Here is a 16,970-nt window from a genome sequence, read left to right as displayed (position 1 = left end):
AATAAAATTTTTGTTAAGAGAAAATTTTGAAGTTTAGATTCTAACCTGTTCTGTGTGTATTCTGTATTTGTCTTTATTTAGAGATTGTTTAGGGAGTTTATACTTTTAAAAAATGGGTTTTGAAGTCCTAATCATATAGCTGTATTTATCAAGTTAAGTATCTAAAACACTAAATAATAGAAATTATTGTCTATATTTGTGGTGGGGGAGGAATTTCAAATGCCTTTGATCCCAGTTAAATGGTTTTTCAAAATTATGTAAAATGGAGATTGAGATGGCTGTCATGACAGAACATGTCATGATTAAATTAGTATTCTACTCTTCCTAAGTGGGTTAAATCAAACAGTTGTCTTAATGTTTATAATTTGCAAAATAATAAAAATCACTGGTGATTAAATTTTGATGGTATTGGTATTTGGTAGCAATAGTGATTTCTGGTGCTCGGATACATCAGGATTTTCCATCAAATGGTTGTCATATAAGTTTAATTTCCCCATATTTCCAGCAAAGGGAAGTATAGCTAGCTATATAGTCAATCCTCACTCTGAGTTGAATCACCTCTTGGACTGGTTGTACTTAGTATACGCATATGAAGTAAAAAGTGAAGTATGAAACAAAACAAACCAGTTTTTTCAATTAACAAGTGCTGTATTTGCTAACATATAAGCAAGGTATATAACACTGTAGGAGGCATTTTCAGTGACTTGCCGATAGCTTTCTGCTTAGTGTATATAGTGATTTGAGTTGTAGGTCACAATATTTTATGGCATTTTTATTTTAAATTGAAAGGAAGCATGATAACTAGTCTGATCTTGCCTAGTGTCTCTCTCTCTCTCCCTCTCTCTCTCTCTCTCTCTCTCTCTGTCTTTCACACACGCACACACACACCCCACACACATATCCCTGAAAGTTGCCCTTGGCTTCACTCCAACATATGTTAATTTTCATAAGAGAGGAAACTGGAAATACTTCTTAGGCATGAACATTAATGAATTTCATTAGCAGCAGATTTATTTTACCATAAATTATTCAGATTTTTGGGGTAGATGTAAAAGGTTACTTAGGAGGTATGGAAGACATTAGACCTTTTAAAAGAAAAGTGGGCTATTTCAATCTAAGAAGTTAGTTAATGTACCTTAGCTTTCTGAAGCTAGGGGAGGGAGAGCTGTTTTTTTGTTGTGCCTTTGGGTTTGAAATAGTATTCTTCATCCCAGAAAAAGGGGCTTTTAGACCATAATTAAGACTTGCATTAAATAGCTGCAAAATTCTTGCCTGAGAAACATTTAAATGATGTCTTTAATCTGACCAAATTGAATTGAATATTTCTATTATTAGAAAAAGCTATGTATTAATTTATTTTTAAATAGCCATTGCTTTCAGATCTTATCTTTGTTTATTAAGCATAAAAAAAGGAAAGGAAACTTTTACCTAAAATGGAGGTATTTGATATTCCTCCAGGAAATGACACAGGATTGGGCACCCTTTGGGGGTTAAGTGACTCATAGATATTGGACTGAAAACAAAACAAAACAAAAAATCAATTAGAATCTAGCTAATCATCAATTATAGCACAGAATAGAGGTATTTCCAGAAAAAATGAACTCATTTCTTAATAGCTATGTAGGGATGAAATCACAGGATTTCTGAGATTTGCTTTAAAGTAATTCAGGGAAGAGAGACAGACAGGGAAGGAGGGAGGGAGAAGAAAGGACAGGAAGAGAGAATAGATGAACCAAGCAAATGTGGAGAAATCTGGATAAATGTAGAATCTGTCATGGGTTTATGGGTGTTTTTTGTGCTATTTTCTCTTGTATATATTGAAAATATTGACAATAAAAATGTTAGTAGACCTTTAGTTTTGGGCAATTTGTATTTCTTTACTTCCTTTCTCTCTCTCTCTCACTCTCTCTTTCTCTTTCTCTTTCTTTTCTTTCTGATGGAGTCTCACTCTGTTGCCCAGGCTGGAGTGCAGTGACTTGATCTTGGCTCACTGCAACCTCTACCTCCCAAGTTCAAGCAGTTCTCCTGTCTCAGCCTCCCATGTAGCTGGGATTACAGGCGCCCACCACCACGCCCGGCTAATTTTTTTATTTTTAGTAGAGTCGAGGTTTCACCATATTGGCCAGGCTGGTCTTTAACTCCTTATATTTACTTCTAAATGTTAACTTTTATCTATAAATTGCAGGCTTGTCAAAACATGATGTACGCATGATGTGTATGACTGTAAAGGTTAAATGTGCTGCTTGAATGCCGAAATGATTGAAAGTGAAAACTGCTTCTGAAAAGATTTATTTCTGTCTGATTTTCAGCTAAATTCAAAGGACAGATCACAAACATCTTGAAGAGTCTTGTAGTATCTTGAAGTGTCTTGTAGTATCTTGAAGTATTGAACAAGGGTAGTTAAGGCATGATAACAGGCCAGTTGGATGTGAAGAATGTCAGGACGTTATTGATCTTGACTATTTTGTTCATAGCTTTCTCCAATAGAGTATGTGTTTTTAAAACCACGTGAGAGGACTATATAGCCTGCATGATGTGTAAGTCTGCGCACTTTCCCTACTCACCTCCATGGAAGTTTATTTATTGAACAAACATTCGGTAGGTGCTTGTTGTGAGCCAACATACAAAGTCAAATAAGATACCAACCGTGCTTTCAAGGAGCTCACAGGCTCATGGAGGGGATAGAGAAAGAAATAGATGTAATCACACTGAAAGCTGAAAAGGGCTATAGGAATATGGGGAAGGGGAGGAACTGGTTAGCAACTATGACCTATGATGCATCACCTTTAAAATAATACAAGACTGGGCGCAGTGGTTCATGCCTGAAATCCCAGCATTTGGGAAGGCCTAGGTGGGCAGATCACTTGAGGTCAGTAGTTCGTGACAAGCCTGAGCCACATGGTGAAACCCCGTCTTTCCTAAAAGTACAAATATTAGCCAGATGCGGTGGTGCATGCTTGTAATGCTAGCTACTGCGAAAGCTGAGGCAGGAGAATCGCTTGAACCCGGGAGGCGGAGGTTGCAGTGAGCTGAGATCCAGCCACTGCACTCCAGCCTGGGCGACAGAGTAAGACTCTGTCCCAAAATAATAATAATAATATAAAAAGGCTGGGCGTGGTGGCTCACGCCTGTATTCCCAGCACTTAAGGAAGCTGAGGCGGGTGGATCACCTGAGGTCAAGACTTCGAGACCAGCCTGATCAACATGGTGAAATCCCATCTCTAGTAAAACTACAAAAACTAGCCAGGCGTGGTGGTGGGGGCCTGTAATCCCAGCTACCTGAGAGGCTGAGGTAGGAGAATCAATTGAACCCGAGAGGTGGAGGTTGCTGTGAGCTGAGATCATGCCATTGTACTCCAGCCTGGGCGACAGAGCAAGACTCTGTCTCAAAGCTAATAATAGTAATATAATGTAATATAATATAATACAAACAGAAAATTGGAGATGGCTTAATTGGTTGTGGGTATTACAGTGGTAGAAGAGGGCTAAAATGGCTTAGTCTAACCCCATGCATGACTTTGCAAATAACTCTTCTGCTCTCATCTCTCTTCCGCACCCTTCTTAATAAACCTTTATATGTTATGCATCCACAGGGGTTATTGGAGCAGTGTACGTGCAGAACAGAGCCATCTCCACATTAAAGAGTAGACTGATGTTTAAGTCTACTTAAAGGTTTTAGATATATCCAAGGCCAAATTATAGTTATAGGTAGGCAGCTACTTGGAGTCGGATAAAGGGTAGAGTTAGCCTTCAGTCACAGATAGAGCCTCTAAAGTTCATTTCTCAATTGATTTGGAATTCGAAGCATATTTTGTCATGGAAATAGTAAGGTTTTTCATGTTACTTTACAAGTATCCCTGAAATTTTATATTATGTTATCTGACATGATACGGTTTTGTTCTATGATATTTTATTTTCATTGTCTTCTATGTGAATTGTAGAAGCACAGTTGCTAAATATATCCAAATTTATGTTCCATCAGCCAGTTACTTTATTCTGTAGTTCCTGATACTATACAATCTAATCAGTGTATATAATAATGCCTCATGAGAAAATACTGTCAATTTTATTTGGGGTACCTAATGATGTCGTCTGTTTAGTTGTACCATTTGCAGCTGAAATATTAAGTAGAATGAACAGAAGAGCTAGACCTGAAAAAAAACTTTCCGAAGTAAAGTCTGCTATACGTGGTGATTATTTCTTTCATAGATGTTTGCTCGCCACATTGACTATAAGAAGCAATTTTTGGCTGGGCATGGTGGCTTATACCTGTAACCTCAGCACTTTTGGAGGCCAAAGCGGACAAATCACTTGAGCCAGGAGATCAAGACCAACCTGGACAACATGACAAAACCCCATCTCTCCAAAAAATACAAAAATTAGCTGGGTGTGGTAGTGCGTGCCTCAAATCCCAGTTACTCAGGGGGCTAATATGGGAAGACTTCTTGAGCCCAGGAGTTAGAGGCTTCAGTTATCATGACACTGCACTCCAGCCTGGGTGACACGGTGAGATTCTATCTAAAAAAAAAAAAAAAGCAGCAGCAGCAATTTTTGATAATGCTGATGTGCTAGAATCAATGCACTGTAAAACACTCTACCACTTTTCCTTCTGCTTCAACCTTTCCTAAACTTTTAGGACTAGGAACCTATGACACATGTGAGGGCATTTAGGTTTTGACTCCCTTATTTTGACTTTCAGAGCAACAAATCATTAAATAAAAATTATGTATATAGCCTCTTACGCGTTTACAATTAGTCCTTTACCAAGATTCCTTGAAAGTTTTCTAAAATGAGTCAAGCAAAATTCCAAGCAAATCCAAGCCGCTTGTTCTTGAGAAAAATCTTGAAGGAAAAAAATATTAAAATGAAAAGTAAATCACATAGATAACTTGAGTGTTTGTTTTATATTAAGACTAAGTTATTGGCACTGATATAATGGGAGTGGTCGTTCACAATACTTAGCATTCAGGAGGCTGAAATTAAGCAGTATTAATACAGAGAAGCAGAAGCCTGTCATATATAGGAATGAATGTGTCAGGAAAAAGTAAGCATTTGTGTGCTTTTTTTCAGAATGTTGCCTGTTTTATGATCAGTGCCAATTTAACACCAATGTTTTAAATAAATAACTTTCAGAACTCTGTATAGTCTTTACTGAACTAATTGTCTATATTCTGTATGTTTTATACAATTAAAGTTTTGGTTATTTTAGTTCAAGGCTTAAGTGAATCCCTTATCCTTTTAAGTAATGAAAACAAGTTAGTATTAGCTGGAGGGGGTTACTATCTGCATTTTCTGGCAACTGTTCTTATTTCTCGATATCATGGTCATATTTGTTAGTAGCTTTTTAAGTTATTTTCCAAAGGCTATACTGGGCATGTACCTTCTCTCTGCAAAGCAATGCATAGTCTCTTTGTTTTTGTTTTTCTGGGAAGAGTAGTTAATTGGCTGGGCACTGCAGCTCAAGCCTGTAACACCAGCACTTTAGGAGGCTGAGGCAGGAGGATCACTTGAGCTCTGGAGTTTTAGACCAGCTTGGCAACATAGTGAAATCCTGTCCCTACAAAAAAAAAGAAAGAAAGAAAGAAAGAAAATTTAAAGATTAGCCAAGTATGGTGGTGCATGCTTGTGGTCCTAGCTACTGGGGGTGGGAGGTGCTAAAGCAGGAGGATCACTTGAGGCCAGGAGTTGGAGGCTGCAGTGATCATGCCACTGCACTGCAGCAATCATGCCACTGCACTGCAGCCTGGACAACTCAGCAAACCTCTATCTCAAAAAGAAAAACAAAAAAAAGGAAAGAGGGAAAAAATAGTTAATTACCTTTCCTCTAACACATTCTTTTGCTTTCTTTTTCTTTTTTTTTTTTTTTTTTTTTTTCCAGCTATGCTTGGAGAAACACTTTTTTTTTTTTTTTTTTTTTTTTGAGGCGGAGTCTCGCTGTGTCGCCCAGGCTGGAGTGCAGTGGTCCGATCTCGGCTCACTGCAGCCTCCACCTCCTGGGTTCAAGCAATTCTCCTGCCTCAGCCCCCTGAGTAGCTGGGACTACAGGAGCGTGCAGCCACGCTCGGCTAATTTTTGTATTTTTAGTAGAGACGGGGCTTCACCATGTTGGCCAGGATGGTCTTGATCTCTGACCTCGTGATCTCCCTGCCTCGGCCTCGCAAAGTGCTGAGATTACAGGCATGAATCACTGCGCCTGGCCGAGAAATACATCTTTTTAATTGTGCTTCACAACTTTGTGTCCTGGGCAAAGTCAACGACTATTCCAGGCACTTGTTTATTCCCTAATACAATTTAGGGAATGAAGTTATGGAACTCTACGGACCTCTCAACTTTCAAATTCTCATTGCCGTGATCACTGGATATTGGGAATACTGGGAATTTTCACTACCCTCTAAACATTGCAATTGGTTGGAGTATTTTATTTATTTTTTATTTTTATTTATTAATTTTTTTTTTTTTTTTAGAGGTAGGCAACCATAGCTCACTGCAGCCTCAAACTCCTGGGTTTAAGTGATCCTTCTGCCCCAGCCTTCCTAGTAGCTAGGACTACAGGCTCAGGCCACCATGCCAGTTGATTTAAATTTTTTTTTCTTTTTTTTTTTTTTAGAGAAGGAGTCTTGCTATGTTGTACAGGTTGGTCCCGAACTCCTGGCCTCAAGCAACTCTCCCACTTCTGCCTCCCAAAGCATTGGGATTATAGGCATGAGCCACCACCCTCAGCCTCAGTTGGTGTATTTTTTAAGCCATGCCTATGTAACCAACATCCAGCAGTGGGGGTAAAAGGTGAAGTTTAGACTGTTCTCCAGAAATAAACAATCTTGAAATGAGACTTGCAGAGCAAAGAATTACACAAGTTTTTGTGTGCTATTCGTGAAAGAAGGGTTCTGTTTTACTGAGGAAGATTGTTCTCTTTGACCAAGTTTAAGAATCTGTGTAAAGAAGGTAGATAAACTGAACCAAGTAGGACAATGGAAGTCCCAGCTAGACTGTCCTCATATCTACTTATGTAACTATAGAGAGAAGTCTATAATTAAATTTCTAAATTTTGTGGCAAGATTCTAAATTCTATGGGAGTTGAAGTGAAAGATCAGTGGGAGATGGAGTCATTGGGAAACATGCTTTGGGAGAGGATGAGGCTTCTGAACCTTGCTTGAAGGGTGAGTAGAATTTGGATAGAGAGAGAGGAAAAATAGAGGAGGGTATTCTAACCTTGAGAAGCAGATACAGAGACAGGAAGTTTTTAATGGGAGACAGGAAAAGCAGAAGAGACCAGGATAAAACAAAAGGTACTGATAGAGGAGAATCCAGGACCAGCTGTAATAGAAGAAACACAGTTCCGTGAGAGTACTGGGAAGATAAATTTTATCTTGGGTGCGGACAATCTGAAGATACTTCCTGAAATATGCTTTTGAAGTGTCTAGATAGATGGGTGAAGAGCATTCCACTGGAGAGACCAAGTGGTCTCTCCAGGGAGTGGAAGAAGTGGGAAAATACATAGCTTGTTTGGGGAATAAGGTCTCTTGAGAGTGTTGGGTTCAAGGGTGTAGTCCATATAATGGGAAGTAACATTGGAAAGATGGGCAGACATTAGCAAGAAGTCAAGTCAGAAAAGTATAGGGGCTTGAATGCTGTACTAAAAAGGGACTTTCTTTTGTATGGAATGTTTATAAGGTCTACTCTTCAGGAGGTTAGCAGTGTAAAGATTGCACTGGAGGAAGACCAAACAGCAGGCAGATCTGATAAAAAGCTTTTGGAGTAGGCCAGACATGAGGTGATAAACAGATACGATGAAAGAATCTCAGAGATTGCAAGGCAAGAATCCAGAGGGATTGGAGGTTGACTGATCCTCCCTTTGTTTTTTATGGTCAAACTGCAGTCTGGAGACAGAGGAAAGTGGGAAAGTTGAAAATTAGACCTGATTTGGCAAGAGAAAGAGTTAGAAAAAACAGGGAAAATAATGTGGCAGTAAGTTAGATTGGAGACACTTAGACTTTCCTAACTTGAATCTTCCTCGCTGACTTTCCTTCTCCATTGGTCACTTCCAAATTGGACCCTGATCTGCTGCTGCAAGTGTGTCTGTCACTAACCCTAGGCACAATACCCTTATGAGTGATGTCTCTCTGAGAATGCCCTTACTGGGGATGTCTGAGAAAATCCTACTTGCACTCAAAGGCAGAGTTCAAACGTCACCTCGGAAAAAAACTTTCCTGACACCTACCACTTAGTATATATGACTATGATGGCATGATAGCACTAATGTATTTTTGTTTTTCCATCTGTTTCCCCCACTAGACAGTAAGCTCTTCCAGAAAGAAGGGAATTTGGATCCTAATTGTCTCTATCTGGAGCACCCAACACAGTGCCTGGTACATACTAAGCCTTAAGTTAACACTTGATGAATATAAATAAATAAGTGGGTGAGTGTGGTAGGCATTCAAGTTGGGAATCTTCTAAAGTCATTAGGAAACATGAGACTGGAGCTTTAGTAATCGTAGTATGAATAGGTGAGTTTTAGCCCACAGTATTGCACACCCATCCAAGCTAGAGACTAGTGCTGAGCTGTTCACTTACCTAACTAGGGAGGTGGCAGGGTGGCAGTTTCTATTGGTAAAGGTAGGTATGCAAAGTGTGGGTGTTCAAAAACACTGCCTGTTTTGGATAGAGGAAGGTGACAACACCCCTTTTCTGATCATTCTTGAATTGTTCACACATAGTGGTGGCTAACTTGGTTTATTTTCATTGATAGTGAAATAATGTATTTCTTCCATGTTTTGTCCCCTCTTTGTTGCTTTCTTGTTCATTTTAGGAGCTCAAGTATGTGTTGCTCAATCTCTGATTTTAGTGATGAGCTTCTCTTTTCCAATTCTATTTACCATACTAGTGGCTGGGATGAAGTCTATGGTGAATATCCCGTTTTTATCTTTTGGCTACCTTTCAATTTCAAGAAAAACAATCAAGTTTATGATCAAAGTTGGTTACCCCCAGATGAGTTTCCCACGTGCATTCCCTTTCTCCTGGACCTCATGGTACTGAATGACACAGATGAATAAGTAGATTATTCAGTCAGCTGCATTCGTAAAGTGAGTGAGTGCTTTAGGAGATAAAATAGGCACCCCCCTCCCCCTTCAAATACCTTTCAGAATTTGAGTAATAGTTTCAGGTAGTTGTAGGTACACCTTTCTCAGCAAAGATCTGTGTTCACGGTTTATGTATAGTTAAATGAGCCGGTGGAGTGGTTTCATAATTGCAGTATTGTTAGTCAAACTCTGTAATTAGGGATGACTTCATAGGCATAAGATTCTTCTATGGGTGACGCCCTGAATTCATACCCAGTTGTACACTATATCCTTTTACGAAAAAACAAACAAACAAGATTTTGTTTGCTTTTGTTTTATTCCCTTATTGGAAAATCTGTTTTCCTGTGTCTTATATGTTTAGTGAAGGAGGGCTGGCTTTTTTCTACAGCTTTCCCTTTTCCTTTACAGAAATGGCAGGCATAGGAACTAGGGAGGAAACAGAATTTGGGGCAGATTAAAGTGCTTTACAGATGAACAAATTCAGGAAAGTGTAGAGACTCCAGGATGTTTTATTTTTGTTAAGTATTAAAACTGCTGAGTTTAAATGGAGGAAAAATATATTTCTATTTCTTTGAGTGTCCGTTCTCTTTCTCTCTCCCTCTCTCTCATCATGTAAATAAAGTCCACTTTTGCGTGGTGGCACACGTCTATAGTCTCAGCTACTCAGGAGGCTGAGGCAGGAGGATTGCTTGAGCCCAGAAGATTGAGGCTGCACTGAGCTGAGACTGCACCACTGCCTGGGTGACAGAGTGAAACCCTGTCTCAAAAAACAAAACAAAACAAAACAAAACAAATACATAAAGTCCATTTTTGTGAGAAGACAGACTGGGAAAGAGGACGTATTTGAAAATCAGTGTTTTTTTTCCTTTTGCCTGTAAATCACATATTGTGAAATTGGAGTTAAACTTTTATTCAGCAAGTAATACTTTCTCTTCACCTTTTTCCAGTACTCGTGAAACAATTTGCAAATTAGGAGGAATGTGACAATATTGACAAGCTGTTAGCTATTTTGAAAAGTGATCCTAAATTATTTAAAGAAAAATTGTTGTTTGTTTGTATATCTCCTGTCTGCTCTTCAAATTGTGTTTAGAAACTGGCCTTATGGAGGAGCCAAATTGAGTCATGGATTAAAAAGTGACAGGTTTTCCTTTAGGCCCATCCTTCTTAAATTACTTCGACCAAAGGCTTGTAATTTTTATATATGAGAGAGACCTATTATACTCTGTAGTCAGTAATTATAGGGAGATGAGATAACTTTTCATTTATCCCATGTAAAAGGCTATTAGTAGAACTAATGCCTTATATTTATTTATACAGCTCTTCAAAATTAACCCAGGCATTCATTTATTGCCTATTTTCTTTCATGAAGGATTTGAAGTTGCTGTGTAATACTTCATAGTCACAGTATGCTGTCATATATACCATCTGTAATCTTCATTAGGCCCTGGAGGAAGTAGGTATTATTATCACTATTTTCAAATGAGGAAACTTAGGCTGAGACAAATTAATTAAACTTGCTCATGGACACATTACTAGGGAATAGCAGAACCAGAGCAATAATCGATGCCTTCTAATTTCACGTCCCACAGTCTTTCTTCTGTTAGAACATACTACCTCTTTGGGCAAGGTACAACAGCTTGGTGTACTGGTACTTGAGATTACATGAAGTGTCTACAGGGCAGTATTGATATCAAATCTTGTGTTTTGTTTTGTGAACCCATCACAAATGTTATAGTTATAGTAGCTTTAAGAGAAAAAAGTCCTATAGTACAATGAATGCCCCATGAAGAGGAATAGAGCTTCTGTTATTTTAATTTGTAAGATTTTAATTTTTTAATATCCTTAGTCATTCCCAAGTTACTTAATGTGATGTTTTCTCCCAAGATAGTACTTTACTGCTTAATTTCCTTAAAGACACCATCAAGTATCTGTGAGTAGTGTTAAGAACAGACCATTTTTTAATTCATAGTGGCATAAAGAAATCTACATTAAACAACTTTATTTTAAGCTTCAAATAGCAAATTTTACAATTGTAATTCTTATCTACTAGAGCATATATTGTGAGCTTTTTAAATTTGGCTTTATATTTTTTAGTCTTGGCCCAGATACTTCAGAGTAGCATTTCTTTATTTCCTTTCAAATAACTGTCAATAAATGAATATGGGTTTTATTTAAATTGGAAAGTCCTGCATTAAACTGTTCTGTTATCCCAAAACAATCTTGTCTGGAAATACGGTTTTGAGGATATGTGCATGTTCCAGTTTCTTCTTTTTGTTCTTACTGAAGTGTGTCTCTTTAATGTCTCCAATAGATGGAAAATCTGAGTTGTATGTGCAAAGTCACTTTAGGCTTTTTTAAAGGCAATTAGAAATAAGAAACTTAGGTCTGGGCGCGGTGGCTCAGGCTTGTAATCCCAGCACTTTGGGAGGCCGAGACGGGCGGATCACGAGGTCAGGAGATCGAGACCATCCTGGCTAACACAGTGAAACTCTGTCTCTACTAAAAAATACAAAAAAAAAAAAAAAAAACTAGCTGGGTGAGGTGGCGGGCACCTGTAGTCCCAGCTACTCGGGAGGCTGAGGCAGGAGAATGGCGTGAACCCGGGAGGTGGAGCTTGCAGTGAGCTGAGATCCGGCCACTGCACTCCAGCCTGGGTGACAGAGCGAGATTCCATCTCAAAAAAAAAAAAAAAAGAAAAAGTAAGAAGAAACTTGAAAATTTTTAAATATATATATATTTATAATGCACTGGATTAATTTTTGGAGTAAACTGGTGCCCTAAAATCATTTCTATGAGATCTAAGCATTTCTTAATTCATTTTTATTTTTTACTTTTTTTATTGAGACAAGGTCTTGCTCTGTCATCCATCCTGGGGTGCAGTGACGTGCTCATAGCTCAGTGCAGCCTCTACCTCCAGGGCTCAATCGGTCCTCCCACCTCAGTCTCCCAAGTAGCTGAGACTAGAGGCATGCGCCACCACCCACGATGCCCAGTTAACTTTTTGTATTTTTGGTAGAGGCCAAGTTTCACCATGTTGCCCAGGCTGATCTTGAACTCCTGAGCTCAAGCAATCTGCTGCCTCCACCTCCCAAATTGCTGGGATTACAGGCATGAGCCAGCACTTGCTAATTTTATAGGAAGAAGAAAAGAACTGCGTTTCTGGCCACTCTGAGAAGAAATTAATGATCCTTAAAGTCTCTAGAGACTTTTTTCTTCTAAAAAAAAAGGATATTTTTCCCTTTTATTGCAGTCACTAATTCACTCTGTGTCATATTGTAATTATTCATGCTTGCTTCAGCAGATTGTAAATTCCTTGAGGGCAAGAACTAGGCATATCACAGATGCCTAAAATATTGGTAAAATTGTTTGAGAAATGGAGGGAGGGCATGTTGGGAAGAAAGAGATGTCTACAGGATTTAATCAGAGCCCAACTGGTCAGCAGGGATAAGCGGGGCGGGGGGCAGGAGTGGTTTATGTCCAGAACCATCTTATCTAATTTCTTTTTCTTTTTTTCTTTTTTCTTTTTTTTTTTTTTTTTTTTTTTGCAGTGATGCACTGATGGCTCACTGCAGCCTCGACCTCTCAGGCTCAAGTGATTCTCCCACCTCAACCTCCAGAGTAGCTGAGATCACAGGCACGCACCACCACTCCTGGATAATTTTTGTATTTTTGGTAGAGACGGGGTTTCACCATATTGGCCAGGCTGGTCTCGAACTCCTGGGCTCAAGTGATCTGCCCGCCTTGGCCTCCAAAAGTGCTGGGATTACAGACATGAGTCAATGCACCCAGCCCTAATTTTCTTTTGCATAGAAGTGATATGGTAGTGTGAGAATAAGCTCAGTTGTATGGGTTTCTTTTAGTTGTTTTTTACCCACATACTTTAAATTATTACTGGCTCACAATCTGCCCAAACTGAAAAGGACCTTTAGAGGTACAGGAGAGAGGCCACGTGTTTTAGATTTCTGAGATGGTCTTACTTTTAAACTTTCTGTGCCGTTATTCTCCATGGTATAATTCATGAAGATGTGTAATAATTTTTTATTGAAAGCATGATTGTTTGAAAGGTGTGAAGAAAATTGGAATAAATCCTATGTCGTATTTTTGTAATGGGGAGTGTTGAACATATTAGTGAAACAGAATATTTTTAGAGTTACTACTATTCGTTTGCATTTAACTTATGAATTTTTTTAAAAAAATTTTTTTTGGAGATAAGGTCTCACTGTGTTTCCCAAGTTGGTCTCGAACTCTTGACCTCAAGCAATCCTCCCGCAGTGCTGGGATTGCAGTTCTTTTTATTCTTGATCTTTAAAATGCCTAACTTCAGGTCTGAGCGTGGTGGCTCATACTTGTAATACCAGCACTTTGGGAGGCTGAGGTGGGTGGATTGCTTGAAGCCAGGAATTCAAGATCAGCCTGGGCAAAATGGTGAAACCCCATCTCTACAAAAAATACAAAAATTAGCCAGGCATGGTGGCCCACGCCTATAGTCTGAGCTACTTGGGAAGCTGAGGAGGGAGGATCACCTGAGAGGGAGGAGCCTGGGAAGTCAAGGTGGCAGTGAACCGTGATCGCACCACTGCACTCCAGTCTGGGCGACAGAGTAAGACCCTGTCTCAACAAACAAACAACAACAACAACAAAAACCACAAAGCCTAACTTCATTACTAACTTACGAACTTGCTTTTCCTCATAGATCCTGTGATTACTCTGAAAGGTATTTTCATCCAACCTGTCTACTGAGAAGTTATCCATCTTTAGTGGCATCTTGATATCATAGGTAAGAAAAATGAATAGGCGAGTTTTGTTTTATATCTTTTTTAAGAGTCTAGTGTTATTTATTTTATATTATTTTATTTTATTTGAAACAGTCTCACTCTATCACCCAGGCTGGAGTGCAGTGGTGCAATCTTGGCTCACTGCAACCTCTATCTCCCAGGTTCAAGCAATTCTCCTGCCTCACTCCGCCTCCCAAGTAGCTGGGATTACAGGCATCCGGCTACTTTTTGTATTTTCAGTAGAGACAGGGTTTCACCGTGTTGGTCAGACTGGTCGCGAACTCCTGACCTCAAGCAACCCACCTGCCTCCACCTCCCAAAGTGCTGGGATTACAGGCGTGAGCCACTGCGCCCGGCTGATGGTTTTATTTAATTTTTAAAACACCAGTCACTACATGTGTCTGTTACATTATGGTAAAAACTTAGCTAATAGCATCATATGGTCATTTTAAAACTTCTCCAGGATGTGAGAAACCTGAGTGTGAATTCCAGTCCTGAGAGTCCAGGTCTTCTAATAAGAAAAAAAGGAGATTAGAATATGTAGCTCCTGGGACTATTGTGAGGGTTCAGGATATTAATATGCAAATGAATTTGTATAATGTATTAATAGTACTTGGTGTATAGTTGTTGAAGGGATTAATTTTATTAAAGTTCTGTTTTATTGAGTGCCTTACTATGTGCCAGGGGTTGTGATAAATTCTAGAAATAGCAACAATTCTGTGAAAAAGATAGATGTGGCCCAGCTCTCTTATGAATCCCTCCCTGCCACTTCCAGCCCCTACCTCTTTATACCGAGCATTACACTTCTTGGCCAAAACTTGAGTTGGTGAGTAATTTGTTGCCTTTTAACAAAATGTCTAAAAGGGCTAAATATAAGATCTCAAAATGTATTTTGTATAGTTTGTGAAATTTAACCCATAGTTTACTTTTTTTGGAAAGGCAACATCTTTAGGGCAGTGGAACTACTCTATATAATACTGTAATGGTGGATATATGTCATTATACATTTGTCCAAACCCACAGATTGTACAACACTAAGAGTGAACCCTAATATTCACCAGAGTCTTAGGGTGGTAATGATGTAAGTTCATCAGTTGTAACAAATGTACCACTCAGGTACAGGATGTTTTGGTCAATGACTGATCAAATATCTGATAGTAGTCCCATAAGATTATACTATATTCTTACTGTATGTTTTCTATGTTTAGATATACGGATACCATTGTGTTACAATTGCCTAGAGTGTTTACTACAGTAACCTGCTGTGCCATTTGTAGCCTAAGAGCAATAGGCCATACCGTATAGCCTATGTGTGTAGTAAGCTATACCATCTAGGTTTGTGTAAGTGCACTCTGTGATGCTTGCACAATGGCAAAATCACCTAACAATGCATTTCTCACGACACATCTCTGTCTTTAAGCAACATGTGGCTGTATATGGGAACTCTCTGTAACTTCTGCTTGATTTTGCTGTGAAACTAAAACTACTCTAATAATAACGTCTATTGGCCGGGCACGGTGGCTCTCACCTGTAATCCCAGCATTTTGGGAGACCGAGGTGGGAGGATCCCTTGAGCTTAGGACCTAGACACCAGCTTGGGCAAGGTGGCAAGACCCTGTCTTTACAAAAAAGAAAAAGAAATAAAGAAAAATAAAGTCTACCAAAAAAATAAATCAGAAGAGAGAAAAAACCCAAAGCAAAAAAGGAGAAAGCAACATGTAATCATTTTCATTTTTCTTTGTCCAAAATTATTGTTATAATAGGTTTGTATTTGGAAATTATCTACTGTGATACAGAACTCCTCTCTTTATTGCCAGAATCAGCAAGGTTTTTCCATATAGGTTCAGATCGTAAATATTGTATGCCAAGAGGTAAAATCAAGAATATTATGATATTAATATCAAGGATATAATATATTATTTCTAAAAGTTTTTATTGACAAAATTCAAAATATAATAATTGAGTATAATTTTTTGGTAATACAATTCTGATGAGAAGAACAGAATTCTTTTTTTTCTGGGATAACATTTCACTTAATTGGGTTCAAAGTTAATGTGCCCCATCATCAAAATTGACTGCAAAAAATTTCCTTTCATAACCATATCCAGCTTGAGGTCATACAAAAACAACTGGTGATCCAGTTTTGGCCCACAGGCCATATGTAGTTTGCCAACCTTTGTTCTATTAGTTAAATAGATCAATAAGGCCAAATTGGAAAGAGTGTATACTCAGATAATATAATAATTTACATGCATAAGAATGTGTATATTAGCACACATGTGCATTTTTATATCAAAACCAACTATAATTTGCTTTGTTTCCTCTTTATTTCTCCTTTAATGAGAGTGATTGATAGGTGTCAGTGTGCTCTTTGAAAATCAGTGTTTTCACAGTGAATGATTCTAAAGTGGCTTAATAGGAAAATGGTATTTTCCGTGAATCATTGGTCACATAATTTTGACCTTTAGCTTTGGCTCGTATAACCAAGAATTTCTATTATGTAGCTTTTTCCTGTCACTGCTGGGTACTTTGGCCCTTCCTTAAACTTTCTGAATGTAATTTAAGATTTTGTCCTTAGAAGGAAAATTCAGAAATATTTTTTCTCAATAAATTTTGGTAAGTGATGACTTCTCACTTATTTGTTTTCTTTATTAAAGCTGTACATAGGGACATGGTAACCTATTCAGATTGTTTTAGTAGTTTGAAATTCTGTTTAAATTATCCCTAAGATGAGAACTTAGCAAGAGTGCTTATATTTATCACAATTATTTTAAGTCTGAAACCTTTTCGGTTTTTCTTTAGATCTTTAAATGGATGAGATGGCTACCACTCAGATTTCCAAAGATGAACTTGATGAACTCAAAGAGGCCTTTGCAAAAGTTGGTGAGTATTTTTTGTAGTAAAACTATAGGGAAGCAATATTTATTTGGTCCCAAAGTTATTTCTCTAAAAATGTCACGTGAATGGTTAATCAAAAACATTACAGCAACATAGTTAAAATAGATGAGATAAAGTTTTGGAAGCTATACTTAAAATTGTTTTATTTATTTATTTGGTCAAGAGTGGTAGCTGATATTATTTCCAATTTTATATAGTATTTAATATGGTCAAATTTTTT

The 16,970-nt window shown here is 38.2% G+C and overlaps 1 protein-coding gene across 4 annotated transcripts in view; it reads left to right on the top strand.

Annotated features, from left to right (window-relative positions):
* The window catches only part of PLS3 (plastin 3), an 87,293-nt gene that overhangs the window by 31,572 nt on the left and 38,751 nt on the right, over positions 1 to 16,970 (top strand). For 3 of the 4 annotated variants that reach the window (XM_008019540.3, XM_037989071.2, XM_008019541.3), the window contains exons 2-3: positions 13,771 to 13,854; positions 16,655 to 16,735. In XM_008019540.3, the coding sequence (XP_008017731.3) occupies positions 16,663 to 16,735 (73 nt within the window). In that variant the 5' untranslated portion in view covers positions 13,771 to 13,854; positions 16,655 to 16,662. The remainder of the gene's footprint in view (positions 1 to 13,770; positions 13,855 to 16,654; positions 16,736 to 16,970) is intronic. The other variant, XM_008019542.3, reaches the window with a different exon arrangement.

This window comes from Chlorocebus sabaeus, chromosome X (assembly GCF_047675955.1).
Source record: "Chlorocebus sabaeus isolate Y175 chromosome X, mChlSab1.0.hap1, whole genome shotgun sequence".
NCBI classification, from domain to species: Eukaryota; Metazoa; Chordata; class Mammalia; order Primates; family Cercopithecidae; genus Chlorocebus; species Chlorocebus sabaeus.
The sequence above is the reverse complement of the archived record's forward strand: the minus strand, read 5'-3'. Positions and strand labels throughout refer to the sequence as shown.